The sequence below is a fragment of the Pipistrellus kuhlii genome, unplaced genomic scaffold (genome assembly GCF_014108245.1).
Source record: "Pipistrellus kuhlii isolate mPipKuh1 unplaced genomic scaffold, mPipKuh1.p scaffold_m20_p_9, whole genome shotgun sequence".
NCBI lineage: Eukaryota > Metazoa > Chordata > Mammalia > Chiroptera > Vespertilionidae > Pipistrellus > Pipistrellus kuhlii.
This window is the reverse complement of record NW_023425595.1, coordinates 63,897,360-63,915,712: the sequence shown is the minus strand read 5'-3', so window position 1 is coordinate 63,915,712 and position 18,353 is coordinate 63,897,360. Positions and strand designations below refer to the sequence as shown.

Genomic DNA, 18,353 nt, shown 5'->3' with positions numbered 1-18,353 from the left:
AAAACACACACAAAACCATAGCAAACACATATGGAGCACTCACCCTGTGCCACATGCCTTGCACTTTACAAATATTTACTAATTGATCCGTATAGCAAACCAGGTGTTTGTTATTATTCCCATTTTACAAACAATTAAGCAGGCACAGAGAGGTCAGGTAAGGTAGCCTGAGTCACACAGCTGGCAAATGGTGAAATTGGTGTTCTGAGCCAAAAGTAGTCTCATTTGCTCAAAATATGCATTTATGCTGTATAGAATGTGGGGCGGCCCTGGCTGCGGTGGCTCAGTGGTTGAGCATCAACCTATGAACCGGGAGGTCACGGTTCGATTCCCAGTCAGGGCACATGCCCGGGTTGGGGTTCGATCCCTAGTCCTGCAGGAGGCAGCCAATCAATGATTCCCTCTTACTATTGATGTTTCTATCTTTTTCTCCCTCTCTCTTCCTCTCTTAGAATCAATAAAAATATATTTTAAATCATCAATCAATAAAATGTGGGGTGGGAGGTGGGGCAGTGGGGATGCCACAGTACATTTTTCTTTCTATCAGAATAACTGCCATGGACTCGGGCTCTCCCCGAACATGGCCAACACAGAACCTGACTAAGAAACCCTGTTACCGTGGAAAATCCAAAAACCCTCCACGGACAAACTGAGACACACCTATATTTATTTAGCAAGACTCTGAAGTCTCACACTTGGGCTTTCCGTTGGACGTGTTTTAAAGCCATTAATTTACAAAACTGAAGTGATTGGAAATGTTTTTTCTCCAGAATTAGCAACAAATCAAAGAGCTGTGAATGGAGTTTAATTTTAACAGTTTAGGATAATCACTACCTTAGATTCATAAGTAGTGTTCTTAGAACACGCGGGAGGGAAAGTATGGCTGAACTAAAGCTGTCTCCCTGCTCCCTCCCGCAGCTCACGGCACCAGCCAACAGGGACGGCAAATCAAACTGGAACATCTCACTGAGATGAAAGAGCATACAAGCTTCCTCCACTGGCAATAAAATAAATCGTCTTCAAAATTTCCAAGAGTTCAGCCTCAATCCCAGGTGACTCAGAAGCCCTACGCAGGCTGCAGTGTGCAGGAATGACATCAGAGCATGCAGACTGGACTCCAACTGCCCCCATATTTTAGCTGGAATCCAGGCTCCAAACCAGAGCAAAATTCAGTGAACCAAGAGGACTTCATGAAGATGAAAGTGGTATACCAGCGGTGAAAGAACTACTTTGTAAAGAGCTCAACAATCCAGAAACAGTGTGTCCAAGTGCCCACGTTTACAAATGAAAAAAATAAAGCTCAGGATGAAAAGAAAAGAAAAAAAGACTGACAATGGTGACCAGAGTTTAAAAAAAAATAAAAAATAATTTTTTTTAATTTAAAAAAAAGAAGGAAGAAAATAAAAGAAAAAAGTAAAAAAATTAAAAAATAAAAATAAAAAAGGGCTGGGCCTCAAGGCCTGCCTCTCCGCAGCTGACACTCCAGTCTCCCCTCTGTACACCCGATGCCCTCTCCCAAAGACTGGGTTTCCAGGAGCTCAGGAGGTTATAAGCTTGAGTTATTCATCACCCCCAAAAGGATACTTCCTGGAAATAGAAATGGATTCAGAAAGGATTTGGGCAAATCTGTGAATGACAGAAGAGCCATAAATAGATCCTCAGAGGAGCTGGACACCACCTGACCTTTCGGATTGACGTCAAGGAAGATAGCAGCAGCCTCCTATGGTGGCATCTCAGGGACAGGGCTGGCAACCAAACACTAGGTCAGATGGAACGGACCCAAAATGGCGTGCACATGTTCTTATATGGCCCGGCAGAGAGCACCAGGGCTGCGAATTCGGCAGCGCTGGTCCTCTCCACTTATAGCTATGCAACCGTGGGCAAGTCACTTCCTGGCTCGTTCTCCTCGTCTGCTGATGGCCCTCAACCCCTTACCCAAAACCCTGGGGGGCTTCAGAACTCCCGACTGGTACGATTTTACAAAGGAACTATGGGGCTGATGGTGTTTGCCCAGTCCCAGGAGGGTTAAGGAAGCACTCTGTAATCAAACACATTAATATTTTTGCAGCAAAACAAATGAATATTCAAAATAGACAGGATAAATATAGCCTCACATCAGTTCACATAAGGTTTTGCCACTCAATGAGTTTGTGGCAAACTTGCAAAGAACCTATCAGCAGCATTCTTCGGACTTCACAATCGCAGATATGGGATGATGGACCCGTCTCTCCTTGGGGGAGGATTTTAATTAGGAAACACAACTTCATTAAAGATGCTCTGCAAAGGAGTAAGTGCTACAACCGATAAGAGGCAATAGCAGCATTATTGCTGCTGCTGCCGCCATTGCTCCTCGGCATACTCTTTTCCAAACAGAACTCGGTTTGACCCCACAGGTGCCTTACTAAGGCTGGTAGGATGAGGCAAAGCGGCCAAGAGTTCAGGGCAACTTCTAAACTCCCCAAACTGGCCAGAACCAAGGTCAACGGCGACGAGCCCTCTACGTGGTCACCGACTAAAAACAGAGCGACTGGCCACCCGCGAGAGACACCAAGGCAAAGGGCCAGGCAGAGCTCTGACACCGCAGCTATATGGCCAGGCACCCTAGAGCTGGGCCCAGGGAGGGAGCTGGCTGAGACCATTCCTTCTGGCCCCTGAGCGAGAGCCAGGCCAGAGATCCCACTCTGTGTGCAGAACACACACTGTAGCTGGCCTAAGGCAGTGGTCGGCAAACTCCTTAGTCAACAGAGCCAAATATCAACAGTACAACAACTGAAATTTCTTTTGAGAGCCCAATTTTTTAAACTTCTTCTTCTAACGCCACTTCTTCAAAATAGACTCGCCCAGTCCGTGGAAGAGCCACATTCAAGGGGCCAAAAAGCCGCATTTTGTGGAAGAGCCACCCACATTCAAGGGGCCAAAGAGCCTCATGTGGCTCGAGGGCCACAGTTTGCAGACCACTTTTTGTCTGGCACTCCGACGAAGCCAGATCCCACTCCCATCCTGCAGCGTTGAATTCGGAAACATCTTATGACCAGGCCAAATGAGCCTGGGGAGGCGGAGGGCTACAAATGATGACTGTGTTCCACTTAAGTCAACATACGTATCACACTTGTATGCAACTCTGAGGATGAGAAGGTGCGTCTGGCCCACAAGCCTATGTGCAGAATTGCTCCAGCCTTTCCAAAGAGAAAGAGAAAGAAGAGAGACTGAGCCTCGAGGGAGATTCCAGTCTTCCAGAAGCGTATTGTGACCCTCCCAACCTCACCCTCCCTCCTTCAGTCGTATCTTCTATGATGCAGGCCTCCTGGGGAAGGTTTTGGAGCCCAAAGCTTGCTGTTCTGTCTGCCCGAGAATGTTGCCAATCAGGTCTTCTAACTGTCCTGACTTCCTTCTGAAAGGGTATTTAGGTGTGTAACTGTTCTGACTTTTACAGAAAGGGTATCTAGGTACATAACTGTTCTGACTTTTACAGAAAGGGTATCTAGGTATGTACCTGTTCTGACTTTTACAGAAAGGGTATGTATGTACGTAACCTCTGACTTTTACAGAAAGGGTATTTAGGTACATAACTGTTCTGCCTTTTACAGAAAGGGATACTTAGGTACGTAAGCCCCATGTGATTTATTCAGGTAGTGTCTCTGTCTGGCCTTTCCTCCAACCCATGACCATGTCTGACATTGTTTTTACATCTCACCGAGCAATATGGGGACCACCACTTCACTACGGAGTTTCCTTCCAACTTCCTGTCACGTTAACAGGCTCCTCTCTCACCAGCTTGGGGCCAAGGCATGAGAAATCCTACTGATGGCATTCCATACAAGCTCTCCTTCCCGCCCCCTTTCCCAGCAATCTCCCCTTCCTTCCTCTCCATGCCCTTCTGCTCCCCAACAACTGCAAGGCACTTAACCTTTACGACACACTAGCCTACGGGCCTAAAAATAAAATGGGGGGATGGGGTAAGAGATCAACCAAAGGACTTGTATGCACGCACATGAACATAACCAATGGATACAAACAGTAGGGGGGTGAGAGCATGTGCTGGGGGTTGAGAGTGGCTGGGGAGAGGTCAATGGGTGAAGGGAGAAACTTATGTAATACTTTAAACAATAAAGAATTTAAATAAAGTTTTTTTTAAAAAAAGACTGAATAAATAAATAAATAAAATAAAACCTGTCCAACTGGCATGGCTCAGTGGTTGTGCCTCAACCTGTGAACCAGGAGTTCACAGTTCGATTCCCGGCCACGGCACATGCCCCAGTTGTGGGCCCCATCCCCAGCCAATTCAGTGATCGTCACTGATGTTTCTATCTCCCTCTCCCTTCCTCTCTGAAAACAGTAAAAACGTATTTAAAATTAAAATAAATCTGCCGCCTGTTATTTCACTACACTCATCGCTGCTATAGTATTGCCAATTCCAGTCTCCCGGTGTTGTGTTGTTTCTGTTTTTGCTGGTAGTTGGGATGTGGGGGAGGAACAGAGAACCAGAGGAAGTAGGGAAGTGGCACCTCCATCTAGGAGCTCTGAGACGGAGAGAGAGGGGGTAAGGCTGTCTGACCAGGAGCTGAAAGGCTGCCAGTCTGAGGAGGGCCGGCATCGCAGGAGCGTGGTGCCCTCCTTGGTCTCTTTAGAGCCTCCTAGCTTCCCGCCCCGCACTGCCCCAGCCCCTGGTTCCCGGGCTGCAGCAGCTCACTCTCCACCCTCAGTCAAAGCGCATTCTCCATGTCAGCAGCCCACAGCCTGCCACCGAGGGCCCAGGACCAGCCCCTCAGCACCCCAAGTCCGCGGACAGGGCCGCTCCCCACAACGCCCGCAGCCAGCCCAGCCCCACGCCCCACGGACGGCCGCGCTGTGGACACTAGCGCTGAAGCTCGGGTCCAATGGGGTCAGGCAGACGTGAGACACAAACAGGACGGGGACAGGGGGTCAGTTCGTCACCCACACCGTTACTGGGTCCTGTCACAGCTCTAGGGACTTCTAGCTATTACTTCATTAATTCAGCGCCACACCCTGCCAACCACCTCCGTTTAAAAAAGTAACACAGGGAAAGTATTTTTTTAATAAATAAATAAAAGTAACACAAGGCGCCGAAACCGGTTTGGCTCAGTGGACAGAGCGTCAGCCTGTGGACTGAAAGGTCCCGGGTTCGATTCCGGTCAAGGGCATGTACCTTGGTTGCAGGCACATCCCCTGTGGGGGGTGTGTAAGAGGCAGCTGATCGATGATTCTCTCTCATCGGTTTCTAACTTTCTATCCCTCTCTCCTCCTCTCTGTGAAAAATCAATAAAATATATACTAAAAAAAAAGTAACACAAGACTTATGGAGTATCGCACCGCCAGGCCCCAGCCCCTCCCAGGGGGTGCAGGGCCCCCAGGACGGGAACGTGGGAGTCCTGGGAGGGTGGCGGCTTGGTGGCCTCTCCAGGAGAGAGGCAGCCGGGCCTGCAGAGCCAGCAACTCATTTCCTTTCCACCGGAGCCCACTTCGCACAGCCCATCACTGAAACAACTCACATCCGGAGAAGACGAGAAGCCTACCGGGTCACGTTTGAGGAGCGGGTTTCCTCTTTAGGAAAGTTTGAGCAAAAACAAACACTACCTCGGTCTACTTCTGAGCGGCACAAGCATCGAGCCACACCTTAGCGGTGGCTGTTTTTCCGCAGCCACCGGAAAAATCCGCTAACACTGAGCTCGGCGGCCCTTTCCACAAGGTAAGGAGCCCTCAGCACCACAGCGAGGTATTGTCACTGTCACAATCCGGCTCAGCTTGGGGTCATCAGACAAACCTGCAGACGCCTCCCCCGCTCCCCACACCTCCTCAGTCACATCCCCTCCTACACCAATGAGAAATGAGGAACGGGGTAGACAGAAAGGAGTGCAAAAGTGCGGATCCCCCAAGAACAGACCGAGAGCAGGCAACAGGGCACACAGGCCAATGTTACCACAATGAGGACAGAAACTGGACTTCTCCATCCCACCTATCAGACCCGGGGCGGCAGGGGAAATGATGGGCATGCCCTTATGACAGATGCAGGCTGACACCAAACCCTACTGGTGAGTAACTCTCAGAGCGTCTGTGCTAGCGGCACAGTCCTCTTCAGGACTGAATGGCTCCAACGTGCCAAGGGGTAAAGAGCTGAATCTGAACCCAGCTCTGCCTCCTCCTCTCTCTGAGATCCTGGTGAAAGGTCTCGGTGTCTTCCCATGTGAAAGCAGCACACGGCCTGCACCTCAGAGGGTCGTAACCAACATGTGACTCCACAGCAAGCACTTAGCACAGGACCAGACATGTCCTAGGAGCTCAGTGGATGGTTAGTTCACAGAGAAGGGCCAGAAGCCAGAGGAAGCCAATGCTGGCCCCACATCTCCCATACCCATCCCTCCCCCTGGATTAATAACGTAAATCGGCTCCTTCTAAATGTGCTTCTGGAAAGAGAGAATGAGAAGGGCTAGAGGAAGCCAGGTTCCTGGTGATGAACGTTCACCAGGAATGACGTTCAGACAGACAGGCAGCTGCTCCAGCGCCTTAAGCAGCATCCGGCCCCTCCCATCCTCCTGAGCTGCAGGCGGCCTGCCTAGGCAGAGACCGATGGGAACCGGGTACCTGAAACCGGGCGACATGGCCAGATCCAGGCCGTGGGAGACCTTCATCCTCAATCCCCTCTTCCTTCTTCCCCCCCTCCCCTTTATCAGTCACTCCAGGCAAAGGAGAACAGGTCCAACAGCAGAACAAGCAGCAAGAGCCAAGAGCCTGGTAAGATCTGGGTCCACACATTCCCCAACACTTAAGAAATATCCTAGGCCCCTCACCACACTTGGAAAGCACACCCCAGTCCCAAGACTTAGAAAGACGTGGGGGTTTTTTGGTTTTGTTTTTTGTTTTGTTTTTTACAAATAGCAGGGAGCACAAGGAGTCGGGCACCAGGACTTGGGAGCACCCAGGTCCGAAGGCAGGCTGCCAGGATCGGAGGTTTGGGCCGGGAGACAGTGGGACCAGGGAGAGGCCTACCTGTGCTGCTCCACAGCCTCGTTGTCGGGGAGATCCACCCCGCACACGCTGCACGGCTCCCCGAGGGTCCGGCTCTCCGCCTTCATGCCCACGGCCAGCTCGCCCAGCTTGCTGAACAGCTCCCTCTGGATGAAGCCCTGCGGCAGCAGGCTCCCATAGGTGCTGAAGTCCATGGACACGGCCAGGGCGGGCTGCACCTGCACGTGCAGCCCTGAGGACACCGACGACGGCATGCTCAGCACGGAGTCGGCCTTGTGGTTGGGCAGCACGGAGTAGACGCCCAGATGTTTCTCCGCCGTGGGCGCCAGGTGCTCCTGTCGGCCGAGGGGGCCCTGGCCGGCCTCCACGGGGGTGGGCAGCTGCTCGGCGCTCTCCTCGCGCCCGTAGTGCAGCTCCCTCGCACTGGTGATGACGCTGCTCCGAGTTGGGGTCCCGGGCCCCTCTTTGCCCCTTTCCTCAACCTTGTCCCCCAACCCGCCTGAAATGCTGGACTCGGCTGTCCCAGGGCTGTCCTGGCCGGGCACCTCGTCCACCTGCATCATCTCCGTCTTCACCTCCACTACCCCAGGGAGCCGCCCAGCCCCGGCCAGAGCAGGTTCGTCGGGCCCTGCAGGGGGCTGAAGGGTTCCCTGCAGGAGAGACTGTCCAATGGTCATCAAACTGTCCACAGCAGCCTTGGTGGGACTCATGGCGGAGAGACCGAACGAGGTGGACACGGACGGGCTCTGGTCCGCCATGGGCCCGGGGAGGCTCTGCGCAGCCACGCCGGCGTACCCGCTCTCCTCGCTGGAATGCTTCGAGATGAAGATGTTCTTGAGGTACCGGGCCTTGCGGTCCTCCTCTTCCTCCACCCCGCCGTCCGCCATGGTGGCCTCCGTGTCATTGTCGTCGGTGGCCTGGATGGTCTCCAGGATCTTCAGGCACTGCTCCTCCAGGTACTCGATTTCCAAGATCTCGGCGGCGTATAGCAGGTCATCCAGGTCCTCCGCCTTGGCCTGCAGCGTGGCCGTGTAGGCGTACTCCAGGATCTGCTGGAAAGTCTTTGGCGAGAGGAAGTCCAGCGTGTAGTGCTGGCTGTTGCGGTGGAAGAGGATCTCAAACATCTTGCTGGTGCAGGCCAGCACGGTCCGGTGGGCGTGGAACTCCTGGCTGTCCACCATGATGACCACGTCGCACAGCGTCCCGGCCAGCCGCATCTGGTTGGCCTTGCACAGGAGCCCCGAGGGGTGGCTGGGGTTCTGCAGCTGGATCATGCCCATCTTCGTCAGATCCATGGCGCTCCCCGCGGCTTAGGCATGAGGCTCTCTTTCCTTCCGGGCTCTGCGAGCGTGGTGGGGCAGGCCGAGTTTCGTGGGCCAGTGGAGAGGGCTAGAAGGGAGGAAGGGGGAAGAGGCAAAAGAGATGACAGAAGAAAAGGTAGGTTAGTCAATGTCCCTAAAAGTAAGCATTCAAACAATACAACCACCCTCATTCAGCTAGCAAGAGCATCCTGGAGACTTTAACAGAGGGGAAGGGGTTTCCTAATAATATAGGCCCAATTCGCTGTTTGATGAAGAAGAAGATGAAAATGACAATGGAGTCCTCGAATCCCTGGTCTTAAGTCTAAGAGTGGTGGGTGGGCAGGGGTCCTGTGCCAGGCCAACATGTGAGGAGGAGGTGCCAGCACTTACTGAAAATCAGTAAGAACTGAGCCACTTCCTTCAGTCCATGTAAGCCCTCCATTTCACTTTGAACCCCCCCTTCAGCAAACTTCACCTTCAAGACCAGCCCTGCTTCCCTGTGGCAGCCCCAGGAGCACAGCCAAGCCTGGCTGGGCTAGCAGCCTGCAGTCTGGCCCACAGAAACCCAAGGGCAAGGGCTGGTCTCCAGCCCCATCCTAGCACATGGGCGCACACTTACATAAGGTGCCTCGCTAGCCCCTGCCCACGCTGCCCGGTGGACAAGAGGATCTATGACATGTAGGGCAGGCCGTGGAGAACCTGAGGGAGAGGATAGGAAGTATGGACCCCTGGAGCCAGGAGTGTAATCTAGGCATATGAACTCCAAGCGTGTCCCACCGGCTCTCTGGAGTGGGCCAGTCCTGTGACCAGGAGCAGCAACTGCTGCTGGGCACGGCTCCCGGTGCTGGAAGGGACACTGGCACCAGCATCTATGGTGCGGATTACAACCAGTATGAAGGGAAGACAGGGCTGGGAGACAAAGACCTGCCCCACAGCAAGCTGTTGGGGATCAATAACAGGGCTCTGGGGCTTTGGGGACCAGCCCTCTCCCCCCAACCCGTTTAAAGACTTAAAAGACCTCAAAGGCCGAGTTCCCTCCAGCCCTGCCTTGCTGTGGTCCAGAAATGAACTGGGAGCAAAGGTTCCCCCTAAACCTCTCAACGCCCCCAGCAGGAGCCCTACGGGTTCCAGAGCCAAAAGCTCCGGCAGAAAAGGCAGGACTGTGTCTCATCCAGACCGCTGGCTGCCCAGCCTGGTGTGGGAACTGGGGCCATTCATCCTCGCCTATATGGCTTTTCCACAGACTACTTAGGGGTTTCCGAGAGCAATGCAAAGAACGGAAGCTGGGCAACTGAATTCCTTCCCCAAAACAAGCTCCTTGGGTCCCCAGGGAAATCAGGGTGCCCTCCGTCAGCCGGCCGTCCCTCCGGCCGCGGGCGGCTCAGCGCGGCGGTCCCGGCGGCGCCCGCGGCAGCGCCCGCCCCGGCGGAGCGGAGGAAAGCGGGCGCTCACCCGCCGGAGCTCCGGGGATCCTCCGCGCGCTCACACACCCCGCTCCCAGCCGCCCCCACGGAGGCCGGGAGGCGACTTCGGCAAACTTGGAGAAGCAACTTTTCCCGGGGATCCAGAGGGCAGAAAGGAAGGGAGCCGGTCTAGGGGAGAGGAAAAGCAAAAGGGACCCCCCCGGCGAAAAGCTAGATGTCCGCGCGGGAGGGCCGGGCTCCGGGGCAGGAGCCGGGAGGAGGTGGACCGCCTCGCCGCGAAGGGGACACACAAAAGCCCCACCGAGAGCGGTGGGAGGAAAGGCAAGAAGGGATCGGCCGGCCCTCTCTCACTCGCCGACCCGGGGCCGTGACCCCCGGGCGCGAAGGGCAGGATACCCGGCCGCGGGCCGGCGCCGCCAGCAGCGGTGAGCCGGCCCCGGCCCCGCGCGCGCGTCCCGGGGAGCGGGGAGGGGGTCCGCACGGAGGAGGCGGGGGGCTCCGCTCCCGGGGCCCGCGTGCGGGGAGACCGTGCGCCTTTCCAGCGCCCGCGGGAGGGACCCGGGGCCGCGAGGGCGAGCGGCGGGCGCGCCGGGGGGAGAGGCGCCCGGACGCATCAGGTGCAGAGCCCGGCACCCACCGAGCGCGGCCGGGAGCGCACCGCGGCGCCGGCGTCACGGCCGGTCCCGCCGGGTGCCGGGCAGGGCCCGGAGCCCCGGGCGCTGCGAGCTCCGCCGCGGCCGCCCGCCCTCCTGAAAAAAGAGGGGACCAAGTCTGATCAAGAAAAAAAAAAAGGACCCACCACGTTTTCCAAAGAGAAACAAAACGCAAGCGAGTCCCAGCCCTGCTCCCCTCCGCCCCCAGATCCACTCCTCGGATCCTCCGGTGATAGCTTCCCGAACGGCCGGCGAATACACACGCACATGAGCCACAGCCCTCGCTCGCCCGCGCCCGCGCCCGGGTCCGCATACACAGGAGCACCCACCGCTCCCTCCCGGCCCCCCGCCGGCCCCCCGCGGCACCCCCGCCAGCACCCCGCGGCACAAAGCCGCGTGATCCCCAGCCCTCCGCTACCGCCCTCCGTCCCCGAGGACCGCTCGGCCCCCCACCTCTCACCCCGGCTGTGCCCTGGAGGGGAAAGGTTGGGGTGGCAGCTGTGCCTAAGCTGACAGCCGGGGCTCCCCCTTCTACTCGACCCCAACCAGCGGCAGCGGCGGCGGCGGCGGCTGCAGCGGGAAGGGAACTGGCCGGATAAAACCAGGCTCAAGCCCGGCGCCGAGTGGCCAGAGCGAACGCGCCCCCCGGACCTCGGCAGCCCCGGGCGGGCGCCGCGGCAGAGGCTCTCCCGGGCAGCGCGCCCCTCCGCGACCCCCCGACTCACCGCGGCCGCGCCGGGCGCCGGGTGGGCGTGCGCGCCGCCGGGGGTGCGGGCGCCGGGAGCGGGCGGCGGGGAACTGTTGCTCTCGGTGTCACGGCGGCAGCGGCGGCGAAGCCCGGCAGTTCGCAGTGCCCGCTCTCATCGCCCTCAACTCCTCTCTGCCGCGAGGTTAGCAAATCACCACCGGCCCCGGCGCCTCCGCCGCGTCCCACGTCAACGCCGAGCCCCCTCCCCTGCGAGGCCCCGGCGCCTCTCCATCTTTAGTGCTGGCGGCGGGGCCGGGCTCGCTGCCCACAGCTCCCCCCTCCCCCGCCCGCTGTCCCCCGGCTCGGCCCGTCCCCACCCCCCGCACACCTCCCCCGCGCTGGGCGCGCGCTCCCGCCCCTCCTCTCCTCTCCCCTCCCCTCCGCGCCCCGCCCCGCCCTCCCCTCCGCGCCGGGCGCCGGGCTTCGCCTGACATCTAGCTGCTGCTGGGGCGGCGGCGGCCGCCGTCCCCGGCCGAGCCGGGAGGCGAGGAGCTCTCGGAGGACTGTGCCCGGGGCTCGGAGCCCTCGGCGGGGCAGCAGAGATGAGTTGCGGGGCCAGCCTCCCCGCCCCCGTTTCCAGCTCCCGGGTTTTTCATCTCCCCCGGACGCGGTCTCGCCCCTGCTGCTTCGGGAGGAGAGCTCCGTCCCGGGCTCCAAGGTTTGCCCCAGTTCCGTGCGTGCCATCTCGCCTTTCACTTTTGCTCAGGGCTCAGGGCTGCACCCCGTAACCCGAGGTCGGTTTGGGAAGGTCGCCCACCCCCGCCCGAGCCCAGGCCCTGCATGCCTGCCTGCCGGCCGCCGGGTGTCCCTGTGCGGGGAGCGGTTACGGTTACCGAGTTGCGGGACGCCTCCGGGCGCAGGGTTCGCGGGCCCCGGCGAGCCAAGTGGCTGAGGGTCCGCGGGGCCCGTCCCCGGAGGCAGCCAGCAGTCCGAGCTGGGCTGTCGCGATCCCTAAGGGAAACTTTTATCCTCCTCAGGCTCGCGCGTGCCCTCGGCTGTGCCCCCAAAGTGACCGGGTTGGAGACGGTTCCCGAGAGCTGCGCCCCGCTCCCCGCCGTCTCCGGGCGGCGGTGCAAGCTCGCCCAGTGCCGGCCCGAAGAGCGCCCCCTGCCGGCGGGCCGCTCCACTTCAGAGCGGAGATCACTCACCTGGGGGTAGAGCCACCGAAGCAATCCGTCCTCCTTGGCCTCGCGGAGCCCCCTCCTGCCCCTTCCCCTGCAGCGTGGCGATGGTAGGAGGCAAAAGAGCTGGAAGCGCGCAGCTGCGTGAAGGCAGAGGTGACCGACTGGCGATCAGGAGCAGAGGCGGGGGTGGGGGTGATGGCGGGAGTGGGGTGGGGAGGCCCGGCTCTAGGTCTGTGGACAGTCAGCCCCCGAGGTCATGCGGTCGTAGCAAAGCCGAGTTTCCCCGCATTCCGTCCCTGGCACGCAGGCGGGTCAAAGGGCTTCCGCTCTCCTCACGTGTAATCGCCTCCCGATGTGCGCCTCCGGCACCGCGCCCGACGGAGAGTCCGGCCCAGGACCTGCGGGGTCAAGGAAGGTGGCAGAAGCCAACCGGAGACGAAACTCCGCGTCCGGGGGCGAAAGCCCAGAAGGCAGAGTCTACAAATCAACCGATCTGGGTTCCCAGGATTGCTAATGGGGGAGTCCCAGGACAGGCAGGGCCACCCCAGCCAGCACCGCTCCTGCCCCTCTCCTCTCCAAGCAGGGCTGGGACCTGCAGGGTCCAGGGAGGGGAGAGAGCAGCCAGGGACAGAGAAGCCACTTAGAACCGCAATGCCTGCCTGGTGCCCGGGAAAGCCCAGGCCCTGGGGGTCCTTTTCATTAACAATAAAGAGCAACCCAGCCCTGAGCGGTGTGTTTCAGTGGATAGAGCGGACTCAAGGGTCCCAGGTTCGATTCCATCAAGGGCATGTACCTTGGTTGCGGGCACATCCCCAGTAGGGGGTATGCAGAAGGCAGCTGGTCGATGTTTCTCTCTCATGATGTTTCTAGCTCTCCCTCTCTGTTAAAAATAAAAAATAAAAATAAATTAAAAAATACATTTTTTTTAAAAGAGCAATCCTGTCATAGACAACTTTTCTAGCCGAAGACTATGCAGTCTGTAAGAGGAAAGAGATTTCAAGAAACTTAAGAAAACTGGTCTGCAAGGAGAGCAAATGGGGAGAGACGCCAGAAGAGGAGAAAAGGCTCTCCCACTGCCTCACCAGGGAAATAGGGAATCCTCACTCTGGGTTCCTGGTGCCTTCTGAAGGGTGCGGCCCGGCTGTCCACACCACTGCCAGCCGCTCCCAAATGCAGTCTCAGGAGAAGCACACCCTTAGCACTTGGTCCTAGGCCTATTAATCCTCAAGTCAGAGGAAGAGAACCTCCAGGAACAATGAGAGAGAAAGAACAGTTCCTCCGTGGCTCGGACTCCCCCACCGCCATACCATACTCACTCTACGTGAAAATCTCCCTTGCTTCATAAACTCTGCCATTAAAAAGCCCGGCCCTTGTTAGTAAGTGTTAAAGAGAGATTGATGTCTGAGTTTAAGAGGTGGGGAAGGTAACAAAAAGGAGGAAGGCAGGCTGCATGCCAGCGCTGGGCTCTGAGCATTTCCACTTGGCACTGGAGGCCGGCCGCATAGCAGTTTGATAAGGTTTACTGGGCCCAGATAGCAGCAACAGCAGCCACACCACCAAAACTGGCACCGTTTTCAGCCAGAGCTGTGTCCTTGGGGCCCGGAAAGGCTGATGAGAAGCCCCAGGTCAGAGATTTCATATGGCAGCACCTAAAGCAAGCAGGATGGAAAATTACAAGCGCGCTCTCCCTCTCTTTCTCTCCCTCTCATATATATTTATGCTGGTTTCTTTTCTTTTTTAAAAAAATACATTTTATTGATTTTTTACAGAGAGGAGGGGAGAGAGATAGAGAGCTAGAAACGTCGATGAGAGAGAAACATCGACCAGCTGCCTCTTGCACACCCCCTACTGGGGATGTGCCCGCAACCAACGTACATGCCCTTGACCAGAATCGAACCTGGGACCTCTACCACTGAGCCAAAACAGTTTCGGCTGTGCTGATTTCTTTTTCCTTTTCTATTTATTTGAGAGAGAGGGGAAGAGGGAGAGAGAGGAACATGGATTGGCTGACACCATCTGTACACACCCAACTGGGATGGAACCCGAAACCTGACTATGTGTCCTGACCTGGAATTAAACCCCCTACCTCTTGGTAGTGGGGACGATGCCCTGACAGACTGAGCCACACCAGCCAGGGCTTTCCTTTTTTTCAGGAAGCTGGGACACCAGTCCTAAAAATAGATGATCCCTCAGCCTGGAGGGAGGTCATGCTGGAGACAAGGGAACAGATGATTTCACCTTTGGATGGGATTCCACTGCTGAATCTTCCCCTTTTATTCACATACCGCCCACTGATAGCAACCGGCCAGAGTGCCGCTTGTGGAAAAGGAGGGTGTGTAGGTCTAAGGGATCTTACAGGGAGGAACAGTAGGAACAATAACGCCTCTGAGCACTATCTGGGAACCTTAACACCTGGCCTATGCTGTTTTATTTAATGCATGTGACAGCCCTATTCAGGCAGGTACTATTATTCCCCCATTTCCGCAGATAAGAGGTATGTTATCCATGATTATAGAATTTATGAAACATCAGAGCTGAGACTTAAATTCTGACTGCAGGGTTCTTAACCTTAGACGATACGGCCTCCAGTGGGATAGACTAGGGAAGCCAGGCTTTTCATTTCCTCCTCTTCTCCACCAAGGCCAAGTGCTGTGCCGCACAGGGCCAAACAGCTGTCCGTGGAATCGGGCCCCGAGGTAAACAGACACATTCTCCAGGATCTCTGCTCTTTCCCGCCTTCCTCAAAATCGCAGGCGGAAGTTGAGGAGGAAGTTTTGAATTACAATAAAACTTGGCCTAAACAGACACCCGGGAAGAAGGCTACCAGGAGGGGTTCTGAGTATTCTAATTGAGTATTAATAGACTGTAACAACGCGTTTTATTCCAGCTCCTCATTTGGAAATAGTTTTTAAAAAGGTAAGCTTTCTAACCGTGATAAATAAGTCAAGGACTCCTACCAGTGGGGAGAAAAAGCTACTTTGCATTTCCCCAAACCTCATGATAAGCGGGGCAGAGAGTATTTGCAGAGAAGGATGCTGGCGGTGGAGCCAGAGTGAAGGCAGTGCCCATCACAACGGAGAGCTCCAGGCTGCCACTGGGGGGACCTGACGTGGTAGTACTCTCAGATCACCTCACTGGGGCCCTGCAGGAAGACACAGCAGACCTTTCCTGCTGTCAGGAAGACCTTACAGTACTTCAAGATCATCATTGCAGCTATCTCTTAGCTAGAGGCAGATGGGGTGAAAAATTACTGAGTTTGCTCAGTGTGGCTCATTGGTTGAGCGCCTCCGGTTCAATTCCAGATCAGGGCACATGCCTGGATCCCCAGGAGGGGGCATGCAGGGGAGGCAGTCGATGTTTCTATCTCTCCTTCTCCCTCTCTGTGAAATCAATCAATTTTTTTTTTTTTTAATTAGGCAGAGTACTGGCTGGTTGCTCAGTGGTTAGAGCATCAACCTGTGGACCAAAAGGTGGCAAGGTTCGATTGTGATCAAGGGCACGTACTTGGGTTGCAGGTCCCCCAAACCCCAGTAGGGGCTCATGTGGGAGGCAACCAAGCGATGTGTCTCTCTCACATGAATGCTTCTCTCTCCCCCTCCTACCTCCCTTTCACTCTGTCTAGAAATCAATGGGAAAGATATCCTCACGTAAGGATTATTTTAAAAAATTAGGCAGTGTCGAATTTGCCCTCAATGCATTTAGGATGGGGCAAAGGTAGGCCTACAGTTGCTCAGATGGAAAGTAATACAACAATAAACTGTTTCGTTTACTCATAACTTGGAACCTACTTTTGCCCCACTCGGCATGTTAATAGGTTTCTTTGGTGTTTGCCTTTTTCTAAATGTTCTTTTTTTTTTTAATTTATTTTTATTGATTTCAGAGAGGAAAGGGGATGGAGATAGAGGTGGAAAAAAACAAACACACAACATCAATGCTGAGAGACACATTAATTGGTTGCCTTCTGCATGTACTCCTACCAGGGCGGGGTTTGGAGCCTGGAACTGAGGCATGTACCCTTGACTAGAATCAAACCCAGGACCCTTCAGTCTGCAAGGCGACGCTTTATCCACTGAACCAAGCCAGCCAGGGCTAAATGTTAGTTCTCGTATGTCACTTTCTTAGATCTCCTCTCCAAAAAACAAGAGGAGGAAATAATCCAGTGGCTTGTGGATTCTGGTTAGCTGAAGCCCAGAAGAGCAAGTAAGCAGATGATTTCTTTGATTAATAATAGCCACCATCTCCCCTGTGGAGTCCTGGTTGGCGGTGTTTACAAACGTGAGCTTCTTCTCCGGGTTCTAAGGACACCCTTCCTCTCCCCTTCAGGGCAGGGGGTGACTTTTCAAAGGGGGAACAGGAGGAGTTACTTCTCTTAGCCCCTGAGGCCTCGGCTTACTGCGCCCCCAGATCTTGAGCTTGAGGAAGAGAACGCGTTTTCTGCCCTCTCTCTCGGGCATATTGCAAATGGTGACCTCACGTTGTCAACTCAAACAGCAAATCTGAGTTGTTCTTGGTGCAAAGATGCCCTGAAGGGGTCGGCAGTGTGGGTGCAATCTGCAGCGGACATTATGGGGAAGTGTGTTCACAATTATCATGGAATGTGATGTATCCTGGGACCAGATGATGGCTGCCATTTTAAGAAAGGATGCTTAGTAAGAGAGGTCCCTCAGTGACAGGCACAGGGCTCGGGCTGTTCTGGAGGAAGCACAGAGTTTCACTGGGCGTCCCACTAGCAAAGCTTTGGGGTGAGGCAGAGCAGCCATTGCTGCCAGCAGTTGGGCATTGTGTCTTCGCATTGTGTTCGAAACGTCATTTGCATGGAAGAGAAAGGCATTTCTCCCTGTGCAGACACATCAGCACCCACACACAGACCCTGGGCCAAAATTTGGTAGTTTTTGGTGATTCTAGAAATCTGCTTTGTCCTGAGAAAGTCAGCTTCACTTTTCTTTTTTTAATATATTTTATTTATTTTTTACAGAGAGGAAGGGAGAGGGATAGAAAGCTAGAAATATCAATGAGAGAGGGACATCGATCAGCTGCCTCCTGCACACCTCCCACCGGGGATGTGCCCACAACCAAGACACACCGGAATCAAACCTGGGACCTTTCAGTCCGCAGACCGACGCTCTACCACTGAGCCAAACCGGTTTCAGCTCAGCTTCACTTTCAAAACTAAAATTCTGTAGCTGTCCAGGGGGGAGGTTCCATCCAGGGTGCGTGAATTGGAGTCCCCAGGCACCATGCCGAAAATTAACCCCCAAGTCCTCAGCAGAAACGGGGGGGCAGAGGGGGGCATTCTGACACTTGGGTGCGTCACGGTGGAGAGGCCAGGAAGAGAAAAGTATGTGACGTTTTCTTAGGCTAGTTAGCTTTAAATCGCTGTTTAACGTGTGAGGCGTGTACAGGTGCAGATTTCAGTAGCTTTCAATCCGTGGCAGCGGTGTTACCACAGGAGTGCCACAGTCATGGACAAAGCCTGCAGGGACATGCAGGGCAGTGTCACACCCATTGGAGGTGCCCCGGAAGCACCACAGTCCACAAAGACAACGTGTGCCTCAGTTGCACTATTCTATGTATTTCTCCCCTGACGGACCTGACCGCCCCCTGCACGGTGAGTGTCTGGAAGACAATGTCTCAGTCTTGTTCAGATTTAGTATTCCTGTTCCCAAGCCTTAGAGCAGAGTATGTGTCTGCTCTGAATGAACTAATTGAATGAATGAAAGAATGAATGAACATATACACCAATTCAGGAGAGGAGGTACCTTTCTGTATCCCAATATTTAGGGCACAATTTTTTATAGCTATGTGTTTTTTACTCACCCTTGAAAAATCAGTGGGATATAAATAAGGGTTGGGAGAAGCTGTGGAATTGAATTGTATATAGCTCCTTGAGGATATAACAGGGTTCTATTCTACTGTATGTCTCCGTTAGGGGCCTAGGACCAAGCTTTTCTCAGTGTTCGAGGGACATTGATAAATACTTATTAAATTGCATTGAGTAAAAGGACGTGGTTTGAATTGCACCTCTCATTGCTCCCGCAGGGGTCTGGTACTCCAGCTGGCCTAAGAAGGGCTCTGGCCTCCTGCTAAGGACACCAGTGGGTGTAGGACTGCTGACCGGA

At 55.2% G+C, this 18,353-nt stretch overlaps 1 protein-coding gene across 3 annotated transcripts in view; it reads right to left on the bottom strand.

The window, feature by feature from the left end:
• Nucleotides 1-11,385, bottom strand: part of ZBTB16 (zinc finger and BTB domain containing 16) — a 184,089-nt gene extending 172,704 nt beyond the window's left edge. Inside the window, exons 1-2 of one of the 3 annotated variants that reach the window (XM_036427821.2) lie at nucleotides 11,088-11,385; nucleotides 7,006-8,373 (exon numbers count right to left, since the gene is read on the bottom strand). In XM_036427821.2, the coding sequence (XP_036283714.1) occupies nucleotides 7,006-8,279 (1,274 nt within the window). In that variant the 5' untranslated portion in view covers nucleotides 8,280-8,373; nucleotides 11,088-11,385. The remainder of the gene's footprint in view (nucleotides 1-7,005; nucleotides 8,374-11,087) is intronic. The other 2 variants (XM_036427819.2, XM_036427820.2) reach the window with 2 other exon arrangements.
• Nucleotides 11,386-18,353: the final 6,968 nt, after the last annotated feature.